The sequence below is a fragment of the Gadus chalcogrammus genome, chromosome 7 (genome assembly GCF_026213295.1).
Source record: "Gadus chalcogrammus isolate NIFS_2021 chromosome 7, NIFS_Gcha_1.0, whole genome shotgun sequence".
NCBI classification, from domain to species: Eukaryota; Metazoa; Chordata; class Actinopteri; order Gadiformes; family Gadidae; genus Gadus; species Gadus chalcogrammus.
In genome coordinates this window covers 22,064,267-22,084,386 of record NC_079418.1, presented here as the reverse complement: position 1 = coordinate 22,084,386, position 20,120 = coordinate 22,064,267, and the positions used below count along the sequence as shown (strand labels likewise).

The 20,120-nt window shown below is 43.9% G+C and overlaps 1 protein-coding gene across 5 annotated transcripts in view; it reads right to left on the bottom strand.

Moving 5' to 3' along the window:
• Nucleotides 1-1,029: 1,029 nt before the first annotated feature.
• pknox2 (pbx/knotted 1 homeobox 2) overlaps nt 1,030-20,120 on the bottom strand; it is a 77,181-nt gene continuing 58,090 nt past the window's right edge. For 3 of the 5 annotated variants that reach the window (XM_056594136.1, XM_056594135.1, XM_056594137.1), the window contains exons 8-12: nt 19,354-19,451; nt 16,155-16,274; nt 15,464-15,540; nt 14,747-14,925; nt 10,443-13,634 (exon numbers count right to left, since the gene is read on the bottom strand). In XM_056594136.1, coding sequence (XP_056450111.1) covers nt 13,363-13,634; nt 14,747-14,925; nt 15,464-15,540; nt 16,155-16,274; nt 19,354-19,451 — 746 coding nt within the window. In that variant the 3' untranslated portion in view covers nt 10,443-13,362. Of the gene's footprint in view, nt 2,936-3,139; nt 3,355-4,239; nt 4,383-8,660; nt 8,879-10,442; nt 13,635-14,746; nt 14,926-15,463; nt 15,541-16,154; nt 16,275-19,353; nt 19,452-20,120 lie in introns of those variants that run through there. The other 2 variants (XM_056594140.1, XM_056594139.1) reach the window with 2 other exon arrangements.

The window sequence follows — 20,120 nt, the reverse complement described above, 5'->3', positions numbered from 1 at the left end:
GGCGAAAACGGCCAGCAGAAGTAATTGTCGGTGATTTTTAATGCTATTTCTTTCAATTTCAGCTATTATTAAAAATAAACAGTCGTCTGATGGCAAAAACATAATTGCAAAGATCCAAGCACCCTCCCGCCATATTTTACTGAGTAGTGGTAGCGTACAGATGGTTGATAAAGTACTGTCGATTAATCTTAAATTAAAGGTCTGTCCAGAGCACCAACACTCAAGTGTGCTGCCCTGGTGTGTGTGTGTGTGTGTGTGTGTGTGTGTGTGTGTGTGTGTGTGTGTGTGTGTGTGTGTGTGTGTGTGTGTGTGTGTGTGTGTGTGTGTGTGTGTGTGTGTGTGTGTGTGTGTGTGTGTGTGTGTGTGTGTGTGTGTGTGTGTGTGTGTGTGTGTGTGTGTGTGTTACAAATACACGGCTGGAAGACAACAAAAAACTGAAAGAAGGATAATTTTTCTTTGTCCAAGTGCAAAGATAATTAGTTTCAAATAAACATTTGCTTGACCATTTAACAAGGATCTATTCATTGGTTGCACCCTGCGTCTCAATTATGCACACAAACCAAAAGGAAAATTAGGCACATTATCTCTGTTGGTGGTCAAGCATTGTTTTACACCGTAGGGAGAGGAAACACAGTGCTTCATTGAACTATACCGCTATAGTGGAATAGCTTTGTTTTTGAAAGTAAGGACGGAAATAAATTGCGCATCAGATAGTTTGGCATCTTCCTGGCATTGTTTTAAAAAAAAAGATTTGAATTGACGTGCCTAGTTTTGTAGTTTATTTTATCAAGTCACTTGACATTTTTTCTGAAGTGAACAAGCTCTGCGGTGATCTAACAGACCTTTAATGGCTATAAATAAAATATAAAACTGTTTTTATTTTATTTTAGAAAGAAAGGGATGGAATTACTTGACTTTTTTAATTTCATAATATTCTGTTTTTCCTGTGGTCGATGTTATATAGTAACACACATTTATCAACAATAGCCTTCAACAACAAACATTACCCAGATGCAAGTGATACTCCTTTATTCATATGACATATGATATTCATGTATTTTTTCAGTTGAGAAAATAAATTAAAGACCTTAGTAACATGAGGCCATGTGAAGTATTACAAATAATAGTGAAATAGAGGCACAATAAAACATGTTTTAAACCAGTATGACAAAAATTACAGTAAGAGATAAGTTCAGATCCAAGTCTACAGTTCAGAGTTGGTTTGACCTGACCTATGTTTTTTTTTAAATATGTGTATGTGTGAATTGTTTGAACATTTTCTTCTTCATGGAAAATGTATTAATAAAACAATAATTGCATTTTTTTTTTATACAACTAAACAATAATTAACGATAGGAAAGATAATATATACGACTCCAGAGTCGGTTGTTATCAATATATTTGTCTTAAAAACACATAGTAGAAAGTAGCAGACTATAACGTACCCATTTGAGATTGATTGGAAGTTGGCGTGTGATTGACAATCATCCAAACCCCATCCAAATGAGCGTACCTCTTCCACAAAGCGTTTGCCATGTCGTTCTAAAAAAGGATCTTTGATTTCGGTTGGTTTGGTACAACCCAATACAAAAAGATAGAAATGAAAAGCATGGATTTGCTTCCCCACATCTTTTGACTAGAGTACTATTGCATTGATTCAGGCCATGGGTGGCCTAAATATGACTAAATGGTGTAGTCTCCTTCAACTCATGGTACCCCTGGTGGTTAGGCTCTGTGAAGAGACAGAGAGGGTAGTTAGGGCTGGGAAGTACTAGAAGAAGAAAAATAAAATCAATGTATTCCCCTATATGTTATTTGGTTGCTTTCAAAGAGACTATTTTAGAAAACCGGCTGTTCGCTTTGATTAGGCAGCAGGAAAGGAAAAGAAAAACAACCAATTAGGAGCAACACACAACCACAAAAATTAGCGGACGTGCGCAAAAAAACATTACTGTATTGCCTGTGACGCTCTAGCAGTATGATGACAGGAGGGCCAGCTCTGCGGTAGGCTAGCACGCTAGATAAGAAAGCTCTTCATGGTTGGCCAAAGAGCCCACTTCTCATGTATTTTACTGCCTGTCAAGAGGAGGCTCACTTAATCCATTTCAGGACATCCCAAACGATGTAGATGAATATGGCCACTAGCAGAATGCGCTTGAGAGTGTAGATAAGAGTTACGGTACCCAGGGTCATATTCTCCTCCACCAGAGGCCTCTGTTCTCCGCAGTTGACCACCTTCCCCTGCGCCGCCCCCAGAACCGTCATGATGTCCACCAGGTTGAGCCGGCCCTCCTCCCGGGCCTCGTCCACCTCCTCCCTCAGCTCCAGCGCAGCCTCCTCGCGCTCCTCCAGCTCCTCCTGGGTCAGCATGGCGCCCAGGCCCTGGTCCGCCGTGGCGGTGCCCACCTGCGGGGGCGCCAGCGAGCACAGTGCTCGCACCTTGCCGAAGGACCGAAGCTGGCCCACGTTGGCCCGGAGGAACAGCAGCAGCACGTTGAGGTCGTTCAGCGGGCAGCCCAGCTTGCGGTTGGCGATCAGGCCCAGCGCGGGCAGCACCTCATACACAGACAGGAAGGTGGTGTCCCAGACGAAGAGGCGCACCAGGCTGAAGAGCACTATGGGCCCCAGCAGCACGTAGATGGCGCCGTTGGCCACGCTGATGACCTGGAAGACCAGCTGGCCCGTCATCTTGCACTGCACCATCTCGGGCACCCAGCTCTGGTCGCGCAGCGCGCCGGTGCGCACAAAGCAGCTGAACTCGTCCTGAAGGAAGGCCGAGAGGTGGAAGTAGGCCAGGTAGAGGCAGGCGGCCGTCATGAAGATGAGCAGCAGGAAGCCGCGCAGGAACAGCATGCTGACCAGGAAGTAGGAGTTCTGCTTGCTCTGCATGTAGCGCTCCAGCAGAGGGTACTCAAAGTACCGCTTCCTCTTGGCTCTGGGAAAACCCGCAACAGGTCAATGTTGGCACATACTGTGACAAAGCACACTGTGGTTTATTATGCGTTTTAGCATTTCACCGTGGCGGTGACAGATTTGTTTTGTGGGCTCATTATGTACACACACTACACACTAATTGTTGCGCAGCATGTTAGCATAATTCACTATACATTCAAAGCCCAACCCAGTGCACAGCCCTCACCTGTCCAGCTCGGCCTGAAAGGTGAGCGGGTTCTTGGTGTTCTGCCTCATGTCCAGGATGCTCTGGGCCATGCGCACCGAGCGGTTGTAGGAGTTGTCCAGCTCGTCGATGATGAAGAGCAGGTCCGAACCCAGGATAGGCATGACCAGCTGCCGCCAGATCAGGGCGGGGAGGTACATGAGCACCGCCATGGCCAGCAGGGAGTAGGGGAACATCTGGGTACGGAGGAGAAGGATTAGGGACGGAAAGTGGCAGATGTTTTTGGAATTGATTTCCAGGACCCCAAAAAAATAAGATTGATGGTTTATTTTTCTCATATTTGATACGAGCTAATGGATCAGACCAAAATGATCAAACATAGATTTGTATGGAAAGGCTTTTAAATAAAAAACTAACTAATTCACATGCATTCAATTAAATTGCTTACTGCTAATGCATCGATGATTGCTTCTTCAATTCCACAAAAGGAGTCGACTCCAATATTATTAATTTTGTTAATCGATTCCCAGAATTGATTTGATGAATATTGAGAATCTACTCTATTGGAGTCAATGCACCAGTAAAAGTAAGTAAAAGTACACTTATGTTCACTTAGGAAGTTTTCCCTTGCCCTTCCCTAGCCTTGGGGATAGATGGGTGTTGTATAATATGGACCTGCGAAGCCCTTCTGAGACTGACCGTGATTAAGGGCTATGCAAATACAATTGACTTGACGTGACCTAAAAATAGGAAAAGCCTACTCTATTATTAAATACACCATCAACTTGTGCAAGAACAGGTTGTGACTTTAATGAGTAGGTCTAAAATGTCACGATTATTATTCCAAGAAAAATCTTGTCTAGCTTGCCTTCAGCAGCAGGAACGTGAAGTTTGTGGCAATTATTTGCCGCGAATCTTTGACTTTTTAATTTTTTTTGGTTCTTTTCAAGTAGCTACTGCTTCCAGAAATCCCCACCCACTGCGAGTTCACGATAAACAAAATAATGGAGCGAGACACCTAATTCAAAAATACGCTCCGGGCAACAAAAACAAAAACAAAGAACAAAACCAAAAACAACAAAGTCGGACGAAGTGCACCTACTCAAATCAACCCGACTCACTTTGTGCACCCAGAGAGAACGCTCCTCAAAGTTCCCCTGGCTGTCGAACTCGTGGTGCATGAGCGTGTCCCAGCAGTACGTGTCCACGTAGCCCGCCTGCTTGTCCGTGAAGTTGCTTGGCGGGAAACAGCTGATCTGCGGCCCTGCAAAGATAATACAGTTTTGTAAGTAGGGTTATTATGCGTGCGCAATATGGATGCATACATACTACAAGTTTAGAGGCATTTAGATTTTAGGTCGTCTGTACTAAGTAGTCGACAGAGCTTTAATGTGGAATTGTCTAGCAATGGCATAGCATTGAGACTTCTAGGGTTTGATTCCCTATAAATAAACTCAGGGTATTTGGTAGGTGCAACCATGCCGGGCAGGTTTTAGAGTAGAGGCCGGACGAAAAGCAGCACCTGGTCCTCCAGGTTGGGGGTTGGGCGTGGGGCCAACAACCCCACCCTGTAAAACACTTGCAGTTACAGAAACGTCGACAAGAGAACTAAGAGAGGACACGGCCCTGGGAGAGAGTAGCTCTTCAGCTAGAAGACAAATGACGTTGTGTGGTGAAAGCCAGGAGCCCCTGGAAGCCACAGGACCGACCATCCTTCTCTCAACCAGGAAAAACATTACCATTGGAACATGGAATGTAAGCCTCAAGGAAAGAGAAGCAGAGGACGTCCTAAAAACACCTGGCGCCGGGACCTTCAGGCAGACACAAAGAGACTGGGAGGCACCTGGTCGCAGATAGAAAAGAACGCCAGCGACCGTGAACTCTGGAGGTCCCTTGTCGACGGCCTATACCCCAGCAGGGGTGCTACAGGCACTAACTAACTAACTATTTGGAAGGCACTTTGGATGAAAGAGTCAAACCAAATGGCATTCATCTCTAGCTATAGCAGAAGCAACATATTATGCTGCATGTTTGCACACAGGCATGCATTCAAATGACATGCACATAAATAGGAAAGAAACACAAACACAAAACAGTAGTTCTGGTACTGGGGGTCAACTGGCAGGCACACATCTGAGCTCGGCCCTATTTTTCCATTCCTCCTCCTCCTCTGAAGAAATCTCTCGCCCTCCTGAGCAGAAATCACATGTTTCTGGATGGCTACCCTAGTAATTTCATAGAGTCGTGGCTCCCCCGGGCCAAGCGGCCTTATATTTAGATCACCAACATGTGGTCCCGACCACTTGAAGGAACGTCCATCTGGCATCGGGCGGCCTGGGCTAGGACAAGCGTTTGGGAGGAGACACCCATGGGTGTGTTCCTCCGAGCTACATGGGAGTTGTACAAGTGACAAGGCACAGCTTCTTATTTTACTGGCAACCTTCACATCTAAATGAAGCACACTGCCATCTAATCTAGGGCTCAGAACATGGTGGCACCATGTAGTTGATCTCATCATTACACACTGTACTGTACTGTAAACTTCAGTGTGTGTGTGTGTGTGCATGTGTGTGCGTGTGTGCGCAAGTGTGTGTGTGTGTGTGTGTGTGTGTGTGTGTGTGTGTGTGTGTGTGTGTGTGTGTGTGTGTGTGTGTGTGTGTGTGTGTGTGTGTGTGTGTGTGTGTGTGTGTGTGTGTGAGGGAGAAAGTGTGCGCATGCGTATATGAGTGTGTATGGGTATATTGTGTGTGTGGGGAAATATCATTCAGCAAACTAGTTGACACCCAGAGCAGACCAATAAACCTCAAGAAAGTCCAGCCTTTTTTTTTTTTAGCATTTTTTTAAAGGCACCCAGTGCAACTTTCGAGGCTTAAAAATAAACATTCAATTTCTAGTCTTTTTACACGTAGTAAGTTTCAATAACTCCATACCATTACATACCGACATTCAAGCAGCAAAGATGAGACGTTGTTGTGTGGTGAGAACTGATAGAAAATCGATAACAACAACAATGCCGCCATTTTCTTTATTTTTTGTAACCTACAATAAATAAAGCAGGCTTCCAGTCAATGGAAAAATGGCTTCTCCCCACCGGCGATTGTTGTTGTTTGCGATTTTCTATCAGTTCTCACCACACAGCGACGTCTCATCTTTGCTCCTTGAATGTCGATATGTAATGGTATGGAGTTATTGAAACTTACTACGTGTAAAAAAGACTAGAAATTGAATGTTTATTTTTCATTGAATGTTTACATAAAGTTGCACTGGGTGCCTTTAAAGCAATCGACTAACTCAGCTGATCTGATGGGATAGGCAGATTGTTCCGGGGTCTGTGTCACCTTTGGCAGAGAAGATAACTCTACTAGCCCTAACTGTATACTTTCATCCTATATGTGCATTGTTCACAAATAAAAACAAACAACAACGTATGTTTTGGTGTTTCGAGATATATAGGGTTTTCTTTTCTTCGTCAAACTGTTGACATGACGACAAGCAACCTCGGATCACTTCACACGCGGCAAACAAGCGCTTTTGTCAATATCCCGACGTCGGCTACACATCGGTAGCGGTGAAAAGACTGAGGCAAATAAGAAAGAAGCCCTTCGAGGAATAAGACTCGGCCTGCTTACAATAAACTCAACCTCGACTAGAACCCAGTAATTGGCCTCGATCAAAGCTGCTCTCTGTGCTGATCAGATTCTAATTAGGATGACAGAGACAGTTCTCACATTCAACCCTTTCTCATGCGCTTGTCGAATGAGAGCGTGTCAGTCTCGGGCTGGGCTCCCTCACCACTTTTCTTTTTAATTATACAGCAGAGGTGGGTTTGAAGAGCACTGGAGCGACGTGAAGCTTTCCTGTAAAAATGTGTTCCTCTGTTTGACTTTTCCATTCTCTCTTTTTGCTTATTCTGTTCTTCAAACCGGATGGGTGCAGTTCTTTCCTTCCCCCAAATTTGAGTGTGATTGTAGCCTGAGCTGTTACGTGTTCTTGTAAGGGCAATGTCTAAATACTGAAGTCTACCCGTTGTTTTTTTTTGTCCCTCTCGACTTTTCTCTCACATAATAATACCCTCTGGTTATTTTTCTTTGCCATGATGGAACACATCATCTCTGTGATGAGCAGCAAATCCGGAGAAGAGCGCTAGCCTAGTAGGAAACGCCTCTTAACAAGACTCCCCCCCCCTCCCCACACACACACACACACACACACACACACACACACACACACACACACACACACACACACACACACACACACACACACACACACACACACACACACACACACACACACCACACACACACACACACACACACACACACACACACACACACACACACACACACACACACACACACACACACACAAAAAACGCCCCACCCTCTCCCCCCGCTCACACACCCTCCCAATTAGCAGCAACACCTCATCATTGTACGCGATGCTGGTGCACGCGGGAACGGGAGAAAGTGTCGTCTTGGAGGAGGCAGGTGCGCGGCGCGCCAGACAGCAGACAACAGTGCAATCAGCCACTGTTGTGAGACTCAACAACCTCCCGGGAGGAAGAGAGTCGGCCGCTGATCCATAGCTTCCTCTCGCAGCGTAATAAACAGCGCGCTGTGCAGTCGTGTGCCGAGGCGCCCTCTGCTTAATCAACATGTCCTCTTGTTTGACTGCTTGTATGGATGAGGCTGCGCCGCCCGCCACGGTGCCGCGGGGTCCGGGGCTGTAATTACGGCGCCACCGGTGCTGGCTCCAGCGTCCCCGCGGCTATTAGCGTCAGACGCGAGGGGGCTGATTGCAGAGATAGCTGGTTGTACCACACTGGCTTGGGCTGCTCAGTCCTTCTCCTGGGTCACCCATCTTACTCATGTCTCTCTCTCTCTGTCTCGCTCTCTCTACAGCTTGTGTGTGTTTGTTTGTGTGTGTGTGTGTGTGTGTGTGTGTGTGTGTGTGTGTGTGTGTGTGTGTGTGTGTGTGTGTGTGTGTGTGTGCTCGTGTGTGTGTGTGTGTGTGTGTGTGTGTGTGTGTGTGTGTGTGTGTGTGTGTGTGTGTGTGTGTGTGCAGCCTACAAAATAACCGTTCATTTGAAAGAAGCCAGCAGAGTTTGACAACTCGGGCAAACACTGGATGTGTAAGTCTGATATAAAAAATGAAATAAAATAATAATTAAATATAGATAAATAGATAATCAACCTATCAATGCTAAGCTTAATATAAACCTTAATTTAGTGGAGAGTATATAACATGCACAAGATATAGGCCTGGGTGTAGTTTTCCTAATAGTGTCTGATGATTGATAATAGCGCAGGAAGAACCCCAATTTAGAGCAGCAATAAAAAACTTAATTGAAAATATCCCCAAAAATGTATGATAAAACAAGACATACATAATTAATCCCAGACGGAGGTAAAAATAATAATAACACTAATGGGCTCCCGGACATGTTACGAGCTGTTAAGGAACTGGGTTAAACCCCCTGATATTAATAAAAGTAATATTAACAATAACAATACTAATAATGATAAAACGGTGAGCTCACCGAGGGAGACCTCGCGGGCGAAGGCCATGGACACCAGCAGCAGCGGCAGGCCCACGGAGACAAACTTGATGACCTTATCCAGGGGCAGCTCCAGCTCCAGCTGGGCCAGGCGCCCCGTGCCGTAGCCCTGCTGCAGCAGGGCGTCCGACAGCATGGCCCTGGCGGCCTCTCTGGCGATGGCCATGGTGGTGTCGGATGGAGGGGGGGGGCAGGGGGTTCTCTAAACCTGATCACATATCGTGGGGGAAAAGACATGCTTGAGGTTTTGAGTGGAGGTGAGTCTGAGTTGAGTTGTGAGTTTTGGAGTTAAAAAACATAGTTTTGATTTGTTGTGTTTTTCAACCCCCCCCACCCCCCCCCCCCCAATGTGAGATCATCTGATCATGATATCGTAAGAATAAACTAAGACTCTGCTCTACTACACTGAAAAAACAAGATTATCCTTGAGACGATGTTTCCCTCTGCATTTAACCCTATTCTACACACTTTGGCACCATTTGCAATTGATCAAATAAATGATAAATGAATACACAGCATAATACAACACAAGCATTCATTCTCTGATGTTCAGTTAATTAGATGATAAACACATGTGCGCCAATATGAAACAAAATAACATTAACAAGCTTCTTACCAGATTATCTCGTGGCTGCTCAGTAGAAACCTACGTGGATCTTCCCTTCTCTCTTCCCAGTGCGTTCTTCCTAAGGCCCCGCCAGGCGTTGGCCAGCGCTTTAAGTATCCATGGGAGGATGGTGGTAAATGAGAGGGTTGGATCTGGGCTGGACCGGCCTTAGACCCGTCTAGGTCTAATTAGAGGGACCGACATCTGGGGCCATGTAGGATGGCCCACATGGTACAACCGCCAGCAGCATTCAGACCACCAGAACTTCCAGAAAGCCAGGGGTCCGAAGTTAGCCAGATATTAGTCACACTGACTGAACATCATAGTAATTTCTTGATACAAAGACTTTATACCAGAGTAAAACACAGTCCAGATGAACATGTTAAAAGGTGGCTCGTGTTTGTGATAAACCCGTAGACTCTTTGCCAGTACTTCAAGCAGCAGTAAAATAAAAAGTCTATCAGAAAATCTTGCTCAAACCCACTCTGGCTTGCTGTGACCCACTTCAAACAACTTCATCACCCCCGGTGGCTTTTGCAGCCTCTGTTATTCCAAAGCTATTTTCGACATGTGCTTGAGTGGCGGAGTTCTGCCACTGTAAACCAGTGTTCCTCAGTCAGAGTGGAGAGGCAGAGTAGGCGTGTATTTTCATGCCCCTTTCGACCGTTGACCAGATGAACGAGTGTTCATCTAGTCAACAATAATAAAGGCGAATATCTGAAACTCACGTTGGATTAGAGGAATCTTTCTCGTCTCTCGCCATTTCAGAGATAGATTGTAGTAGTGTTTGTAATGTTGTGTTGTTATCCGGTTATTAAGATTGGCTAAAATAATATTGTTAAATACGGTATATCCAGTATGGCCAGAGGCCATACAAGATCGGATGCCTATTCTTGTAGTTGAGGCCCAGACTCAAATTAGAGTTATCAGCCTTCTCAACATATCAAAACATTTAGATAGCAAATGTTTTTTTTCCATTGACAATACGCTAGACTACTTGCAATAAGATGTGTTTCCCCAACTGCTAACAGCCGAAGAAGACACTACACCAGCTGGCTGAAAGCAGCTAAACCAACAACTAATGGAATCACAGCCTTAGAAAATAACAATGTTATAATCGCTGCATAGTTAGTAAGGACAATACGTTATGATCACTTACGCCTTCTTGTTTTCTGGGTGGTTGACTCTGTGTTTATGTTTCGGCTGATATAGCAACGTTTTGAAATCAGAGGGTTCCTGCTTTAATGCCCCAACCCCCTCATTCAAAAAACGTCACTTTTAATTAAAGAATCTGCTGTTTATGTTTGATGATTGTTGCTGGTGGGTAACCGTTGAAAGCTGTGGTAGGTACGATTTTAGAGTTGTGTAGCGAGAGAAAGCTCAAAAGAGCTCAACATTTTAAAAAATAAACACAAAGGAAAAAAATCCCTAGGTTCCTCTGCCATTGAGATGAATACACTGTGTGTGTGAATGTGATTGACAGGCAATTGATTCTCTGAACAAATCAGGGAAGATATGCCCTGATTGGTCCAGAATGAGCCAGGAGCTGTCTGAAATCTAAATACTCTCATAGAGAGGGAGGCCATCAACCAGAAGAGAGCATTTCACTCACTAATAGCCGAAGGATGACAATGTCATGTTTTACAGATTTCACTCAAATTATAGCTTTTACCTATCACCTTTAAGTGAAGTCCATGTCCCTACAAAGTAACTAACTTCCAGCTAACTTCAACAACGTTAAGAGAGTGATAACAAACTGAGCCAAGCTGGAGCAATGATGATAGATTTGGATTTGACCAATCAGAACGAGTTTAGAATTTGGAACTAAGGATCAATTCTATCCATATATTTTATATTAGGTTTCGTAAATATGCAGGCTGGCGAAGTTGAGTACTTGAGAAAGTTAGAGCGACAACTAAGTTTTATACAGAAAAAATCCCTTGGTTTAAATTCCTGGCGAAAAAGAAATGCAGTGTGTGCACGACTCAAAGGTAGAACCAGTATCTTTACATTTTTTAATTATTACAATTGGTCTATTGAGACACAATAGATTATGACAACAAAGCGTATAAACAAAATAAAAATATTCCCTAATGTTACTTGCTCTGGAAGATCCATTTAAAAAACTAAAATAAACAAACAAAGAATATCGATGGGACAAACTTCACATTTAACAATCAGAACATTCAATATCATGATTTTTCGTTATTTTTACCTAGGCAATCTTCACATTATAAACGAGTGATTCCTTTCTTCGTCTTCCTTTAGGTTTGAAACTGAAATGGTTTCACAGTTTGTTTTCTTTTTTTTTCTTCAGAGTCCTTCACACAGGAGATAAGTTCAAGAGACTGCAAAATCTCGTAACTTATTTTCTCGCAAAAAGTCATGTGATGTGATGCCGGTTCTGTCGGTTATCCCGACGTTTTGTTTGCCACTCTGATTGTGTGACCTCAGCTTTTGATGAGAGCGTTGTTGTCATGGTAACAAGATACGTTTGGAAGGACAGGATGTGTTTCTGTGTTTCTTTGTAATAACATCCAAACATTTGAAAAGCACAAAAAAAGCACAAGCTATTTTTTTGTGTGGTAATCTCAGTTCAAGAATCATATCAATATTTGCAGGCGATGGTTGAAGTTAGGTTTGTTGCTGTGAACTAGACCAAAACAGGCACTCCCCTGATATAGAAATCATTCCAAGAAGAAAATGTTATATTAACATTCTTCTACCAATCATTGTCTCGTGAGCCAACGGCTGAGATCAAGAAAAAACGAACAGAAGTTATAAATATGTGAAGCCAGTAAACACAGTCCATTATAAATACATTGTGCACTCAGTTTACACTGATTTACATTGTTGTTGTTTTGTTCATGGAAGGAAATTGAAAGAAAATCAATATTTTCATAAAGTTTGCTTGACATCTTGGGGTTTAAGTTCTCAACCGAACCAAAACAGAGAGATGATGAGAAGAACCATTGTTCGTTTGTTCAAACCTGAGGAACATGGGGGCCATTTTAGAAGACGTGATTCGGGGCCAAAAGTCAATGTATACAGTGAGCTCCATAGATGTGTGTGTGTGTGTGTGTGCATGTGGGCGTATTGTTTTGAGAGTGAAAAATGTAAAAAGGTGAATAGCCACCAAGGTCCTTTCGTTGAGGTTCTTCCCACTCATAAACTAAAACTTTAGCTTTTAGTTGTTTTTTTTACTTTTGAGTCATAGTACTCACTTTCGGTTCACATTGCATTCAACAACCAAAGTAATTCAGCTAATGTCGCCAACGTTCTTCGTGAGATCTCTTACATTAAGAAATGGCAATTATATCCATAAATAATCTTGATTACCCATCGATAGAATAGGTGATCAATCAGGATAATTTATTTTGAAGTCAGCCTCAGCATATTGCTACGTATGGATCGATCAATTGATAAGCATGAGCCACAAATAAAAAACAACAACACTATCTATGGGTATCTATGGATTCTACCGTATTGACGGATACAAATCATAATGACTATATTCAATAACGAATGAATATTGTGTGTCTCTTTTTGTTGACGGTTGTGATTCTGGCTGTAAGATTAGGTTCTTCTATATAGTCTCCATGAACCGTTCCATCGATCGGTAGAAAACAGCATTCATCTGAAGGGTGTTTTCCAAAGGGTCACTGGCTGGACATTAACAAGTGGGTTCATGGTTGACCTATCGCTTGGCTGTGAGCCAGACAGTGTCTCTTTGAGTAGAGGTCAGAGCTCAAGCCTTTTTTCTTCCTCTACAAGCTAGCATTTCCATCGTAACATTTTATCCCAGTATTGAATAATTTTATCACCTTCAAAAAACAAGAAACAAAAAAAGGAGCTTGGTCTGATGAATGACAGATTTTCATGATTTTCAAGAATCCTGAAGTAAACAATCGTATCTCAAAAACGTCTCGGGGGGGGGAAACGAGTACGATTTACCAGAAAGCCAGAGCAATATGAAATGCATTCATTGCTTACGTTCTTGAAAAGTGAAATAACAACAATCAAACCTATGTCAGAGTACTCATCGGAGAACTTGTGTTCCTCTCTCTGCGTGACTCCCTACTCCAAGTCCTCCATGTTGCTGCGCTCTGTCCTCGCCCCTCCCCCGCCGCCGCTCATGTTCCTCCCTCGGTCGTGTCCTTCCCGCCCGTCCTCCTCCTCTTCCTCCATCTCTTCCTCCTCCTCCTCCTCTTCCTCCTCCTCCTCCTCTTCCTCCTCCTCCTCCTCCTCAGTCCCGTCCATGGAGTCGTCGGCCGCCATCAGGGCCTGCTGCATTGCCAGGGTGGCCGACTCCGACGGGAGGGGCTGCAGGCCGTCCATGCCCAGGGGGTCTGGGTGGGGGTGGGTGATGGAGGAGGTGGAGTTAGGTTGGGTTGGGTGATGGTGGGGTCAGTGTGGGTTTGGGTGATGGCGTGTGAGGTTGGGTTAGGGTGGGGTTGGGTGATGGTGGGTGAGGTTGGGTTGGATTGGGATGGGTGATAGTGGGTGAGGTGGGTTTAGGTGGGGATCGGTGATAGTGGGTGGGTTTGGGTGAAGGTGGGTGAGGTGGGGTTAGGTTGGGTTGGTTGGGGATGGGTGATGGTGGGTTAAGTGGGGTTGAGTTATGTGAGGAGGGGTGGGTTTGGGTGTTGGTGGGTGAGGTGGGGTTAGGTGGGGTTTGGTGATAAAGGGGTGGTGGAATAGAGTGAAAGATTTGTTCTTATTAAATTTGGTATCTTATTTCTTTATTCCAATTACTGTCCTGTACTTTCCTGCTGTGACACCTGAATTCCCCTTCTGGGATTAATAAAGTTCACATTATCTTGTTATGGTCACAGTGTTATAATGGAGACAGCATACAAGTATAACACAGGCAGGTAAGGTGGACACCAGAAAAAATTATAATTGGGCATTGCAAAACAATTTCCTGTTCAACTTCAAAGAGAAAGTGAATTGATTCGTAACACATGCATGCACTTAAATATAGTTTTCTTTCTTTGTTGTTTGTAGGGGTGAACCCCTCCTGAATAGACTTAGCCAACGCATAGCTTATACGTGCTAAATATATATGCTAAATATATTCTGAATTAAGATGCCAATTGGGACGACGCAATGGAAATCAGTGTTATTTTTTTTAATTGAAACCATTAAATATTTGAGATAAGACTGCAATGACTCTGGCATCTCATTTTCTTTGTAGTTTTAATTTAAATTTAAATAAAATAATCTATGTATTAGTCTTTGGCTGTTAAATGCTTTTTCAGAAAAATGCTGATTGAAAATATTCAGACTAATAAAAATCATCCAAAGTTTTTATCGTGTAAAGAAATGTGTTTTCAACATATCAAAGAATACTTTTCCCTGAAAGCAAAAGAACATGTGAGGTTTGTGTGAAGCATGCGTATCAGATGTGTGTGTGCGCGTGTGTGTTTGTCTGTGCGTAAGGTGTTTGTGCGTGCCGTACTGTTGCCGTGGGCGCCAGCCTGGGAGCGGTACGTCTGCAGGACCCCCGCCACGATGGAGTCGGGCCAGAAGCGCTGAGTGGGCCGGTGCTGGGATTTCATCTTCTTGGCTTTGGGCACAGGGTCCGGGTTACTGGCATCCAGCATGGGCTGCAGGATACGCCTGCGAGCATTGATGAACCTGAGAGAGAGAGAGAGAGAGAGAGAGAGAGAGAGAGAGAGAGAGAGAGAGAGAGAGAGAGAGAGAGAGAGAGAGAGAGAGAGAGAGAGAGAGGGAGAGAGAGAGAGATGTTAAGGGTAATTTAAAATAGGGTAAATGATATGGTACCTCAATATATAAAAAATATAACAACACACATCTAAACACAAAAACAAAAAATATGTATTTACTACCCAAAACCTTGGAACTTTTTCTAGGTTTAAGTGTTACTTCTCCAAAGGCAGAGAGAGAGGGAGAGAGAGGGAGAGCGAGAAGAGAAAGAAAAGAGACCCAAAACAATGACATCAGATCCCTAATGATCTGATGGTGCAAGCTGAATAAATTACCACAAAATAACTTCAGCCACAAATGGTTGTACTTAAGTTATAATACCAGAAGATGGCGCCACAATGCTTTCAATACATCCATGATGTTCACTTTCCGAAATAACATGAAACAGTTTTCTTTCTCTATACCAGGGAAGTGTTTACATTATTTGGGTGGAAACACATAACCTTACCAATTGTTCACTTGTAATAGGGTAAGGTTTGTCTGTCCTGCAATCTGTCGCTTCTCGTCTTCTGTAGGGTAAGGATGCTATCGGAAACAGTAACACACAACATAGTAAGCCCTCGGCTTCTAAAATAGGTCACATTTACATATTTTCTATTTTGAGTTTTGTTTAGAAGCAACATGCTGAGCTGATTTTGATCTGTTGCAATCAATATTAAAATATATACACTTAAGGCAATAATTCCACGCTGAAATGTATGTTATTTTTAGTAAATTTAGCAAATACAGGCATGATGCAAAGCCTTACACAAACCAATCGACCAAACCATAATATTCATAAACAGTTTACGGTGATGGACCGTTTTGACCACTAGATGGCGCAAAACACACAGAATTAATTTCCTTTGACTCTTTAAAAGTATTCGAATCACAATTGACATCATCCCTGCTCTGTGAAACTTTAAAACAGATAAACTTCAAAATGTTCCTTGATCAAGTGATATTCTACTCCCACACACACACACACACACAAACACACACACACACACACACACACACACACACACACACACACACACACACACACACACACACACACACACACACACACACACACACACACACACACACACACACGCACCCACACGCACACGCACACGCACACGCACACGCACACGCACACACGCGTGAGGCCTCACCATGAGATGCTGGAAGAGCCAGGAGCGCATGATGTTGGTGGCTTGTTTGGGCAGCACGCCTCGTTTGTTCTTGGACTTCTTGTCTTCACTGTCCAAAAGGGACGACAGGTCAAGGTTCATCTTCGCCGACGAACGCCAAGGCACAGAGGGGGGGGGGGGAAGAACAAACGGGGAAAAAAAAAAATCCATTTCAGATGTGTGGTTGTGGGAGAGGGGGGCTGGGGGGGAGGGGGTTGGGGGGGGTGCGTGGATTTGTTATTGTTGCCACGGAAACAAAGGCGAGGGGTCTGTGTTTGGCGAGGACAGAAACGCCTCTTCAAGTGTCACCATGGTGACGAGACTTGAGTAATCATACTTAAAATACAATAACAATAATAATGGGAAATGGGCAACATACTTCACACCTTGCAAAATACATCATAGGTTCTGCTGTGATCAGTCACATCATCGGCGGTGAAACGCCGACAAATGTAACAAATTTCTGCTATTTGGTCCCATTTCACTTGTTGATGTATATGTGTGTATCTCATTAGAAATCAGCATCAATCTCAATATGTATAGAACCCTACTAAATCTTGCCTGCTAGTTTATGAAGAAGCAAACACCCACACGCACACCAAACTAAATCTCACAATGCCCATAAATGCACACACACACACAGACGCACACAGACACACACACAGTAACACGCAGACACACACACACACACACACACACAAACACGCAAAACACATCTCATTATAATTGCAGTCCTGGTATAATGTGGCTGCGCCCCATGTCTCTAATACCCCCCCACCCAAAGTCCTGGAGCATGAGTGTTAATATGACATGGAGAAGGCCTCAGTACTAGTAGCAGTAGTATTAGTAGTATAGTAACAGCTACAATAGTAGTATCATAGCACCAGTAGCAGTAGTAGCAGTAGTTTACCAGTAACAGTCAAAGTAGTAGTATAGTAGCAGAAGTAAAACATTAATAGTAGCGGTAGGAGTAGTATCATGGTACCAGCATTAGTAGAAGTAGTAGTCTAGTACCAGCAGAAATAGTAGCATCATAGTACCAACAGCTGTAGCAGTAGTATCAGTAGCAGTATCATAGTACCGGTACTGGTAGCAATAGCAGTAGAAGTACTAATAGCATTACCAGTTGTAGTAACAGTGGAATAGTACAGTAGCGATAGCAGCAGTAGTACCCTTAGCAGTATGATAGTAGTAGTTAGCAGCAACAGTAGCAAAACCAGTAGCGGTATCAACAGCATTAGCAACAGCAGCACCCACTCAACACGGGTTCCTTTGACTTCCTGAGTCCTCACTGTTCACCCAGGCTCTCTCTTTTAGTCTCGCAGTCTGGTAGAATGACCTGGCTAGCATGAGGGCCCATTAGGGGCCCCTTGTTGATGCAAACCAGTTCCCAAAGCTCCCCTCCTTGCTCTGACGCCATTGGTATCTACAAAGCAGATACCTCAAAATCTGGCTGGAGAGAGGATAGTGTTTCCTGTTTCCAGTCTACAAAACTCAAACTCTAATGCTAATGGTGTGATGGGTGACAGCTCAATGTCATTTTTACAAAGGCGTTCTAATCTGCAATTATCCAAACGGCCCATCTCAGAATGGCTCAAGTATCAGGTTTGTGGGTGCAGGGACATATTTTCTCTTGTTTCAGCAACATGAAAAAAGAGGGTGTTCAAGGGTTGACATCGCAAATGTGCTCATTTTCTTTTTTTTATTGAAAAGCGACTGGCATAGCTTCAGTAAATTATGTCTGCTGATTTTCTTGTGGTTCTGTATCTTTTCCCTCGTTTTCTTTGCTGTGCTATATTGCAATGTAGGGTTCCCATGGAAGAGGTTATGAATATTCATAGGCTTTTTCACAGAACTGGATTCGGGATTCAAAATCATAAACAGCGACAGCGACAACAGAATGCATCCAAAATAACCTATTGTTATATCAAACAACAATCTGGATCGACACCATTGCTGTAACATCACAGCAGCAGTCATCCATGAAATCCACCATCCAAGACCTAAGGATGATGGCTGATATGATAACAGAGGGTAGCTAGCCATGCTAAGCCTCACGTGCACTCATACGGCCTCAAGCCAGTGGAGTTGTCAGTTGGAAGCTGGTTTGCTTTCAAGCACCTCCTTATAATTTTATAGTTTTCATTTGGGAATGATCCTTTTTTTTTTCTTCTTTTGAGAATGAACCAGCTACAATAACACTCAAGTTTTCCGAGTGCACAGAAAATAGAGAGTGGTATGTTGTAAGAGTGAGAGCCTTTTACGTTTCTGAAGGACACAAAAACACCTCACATAAATTGTGAGTGTACGCATGTGGGAGAGGTTCTGCCTCAACGTCGATTATTTTAATGAAGGAACACACATTTAATACATATTCAAAAGGGATAATTTCCCATTATGAGTGAATATGACAGCGTCATTTTCCACGTTATTAATGTACCAAACCGCAGAAGCAGCGGCAATTTAATATACCCTGTATTGTGTACTAGATTTGACAGAATAATCTGCAGCCCCCCCCTACCCTCCCCCACCCCTCAAACGTCCCTAAGCATCATGGGAATAAACAGAGCTCCATTTTGTTTGTCAGCAGGAGGGCCATTTAGCGACAATAAGCTGCTGGCCGGAGGGCCTCGACTGGTGAGGGTGTAAAGAGAGCCTTTTAAAATAACAAACTGGTAGAGGCGGGCGGGAGGGGGGCCGAGAGAGAGAGAGAGAGAGAGAGAGAGAGAGAGAGAGAGAGAGAGAGAGAGAGAGAGAGAGAGAGAGAGAGAGAGAGAGAGAGAGAGAGAGAGAGAGGAGAGAGACAGAGACAAAGAGAGAGAGACAGAGGGAGAGAGAGAGAGAGAGAGAGAGAGAGAGAGAGGAGAGAGACAGAGACAAAGAGAGAGAGACAGAGGGAGAGAGAGAGAGAGAGAGAGAGAGAGAGAGAGAGAGAGAGAGAGAGAGAGAGAGAGAGAGGAGAGACAGAGACAAAGAGAGAGAGACAGAGGGAGAGAGAGAGAGAGAGAGAGAGAGAGAGAGAGAGAGAGAGAGAGAGAGAGAGAGATGGAGAGAGGAAGAGACGGAGAGGAAGAGAGATGATATACCGAGACAGACAGACAGACAGAGAGAGAAAGAGAGAGTTGTATATGCGTATAGAGATGTGCATGTGTGTCTGACAATCAGCGGTGGTTCAGCTCACCTGTGAGTTCTGAATCTGGATGGTTCCTGGGGGCAGGCCCTGGGTCAACACCTGCCCTTGTGATGTCACCATGGCAACCGGCTGGTACAGGGTCCCTCCTGAGGGGATGATTTGAACAGGGTGAGCGGCAACGTTTAACCGGCAAGGCGCTCCTTTAAGTGCTACGCTAGGCTAACGCTAACTCGCTTTGCTCAGCACAAACAAAATCCTGCAAAAGATTCAACCACGGTAAAATCTGCAACCCATATTAAATGATAAAAAAATAAAAAGACAGATTAGAAGATTGTCTGCGAAATTTGCCAGTGGCGTAATTAGTGCTGATCAAGGGCCTCTTATTTCAGTCTGTTTGAGGCGTGAACACACCGCCATCAAAGGCAAAAACATTGATTTATTTCACTGGGCGGAGAGAGGGATTTCTAGAGGGCAAGATTAACTGCCTCCACTGTGCTGCCCTGACATCATTACACGCCTAGAGTCGTGGAGGGTGTTCAGCTTTCACTGCTGTGGTAGTAGGCTCACAACGCCAAGCCTTTCACCCAACAAATACTTCAACCATGGATGAATTTGTTGGTTTAAGTGTGATTAACTTTTTGAGAGATCAAGACCAGTTATGTCTCAGATCTACTGTGCACCATCCTTGAACGTTGATACATGGAAACAACTGTTGGATGAAAAAAAATGCGACATTGTTATATAATACATCGACATCCAGGATTGTGACTCAGTGCTCATATCAAAGGCAGGTCTTATATGGTAAGCAAGTCAAG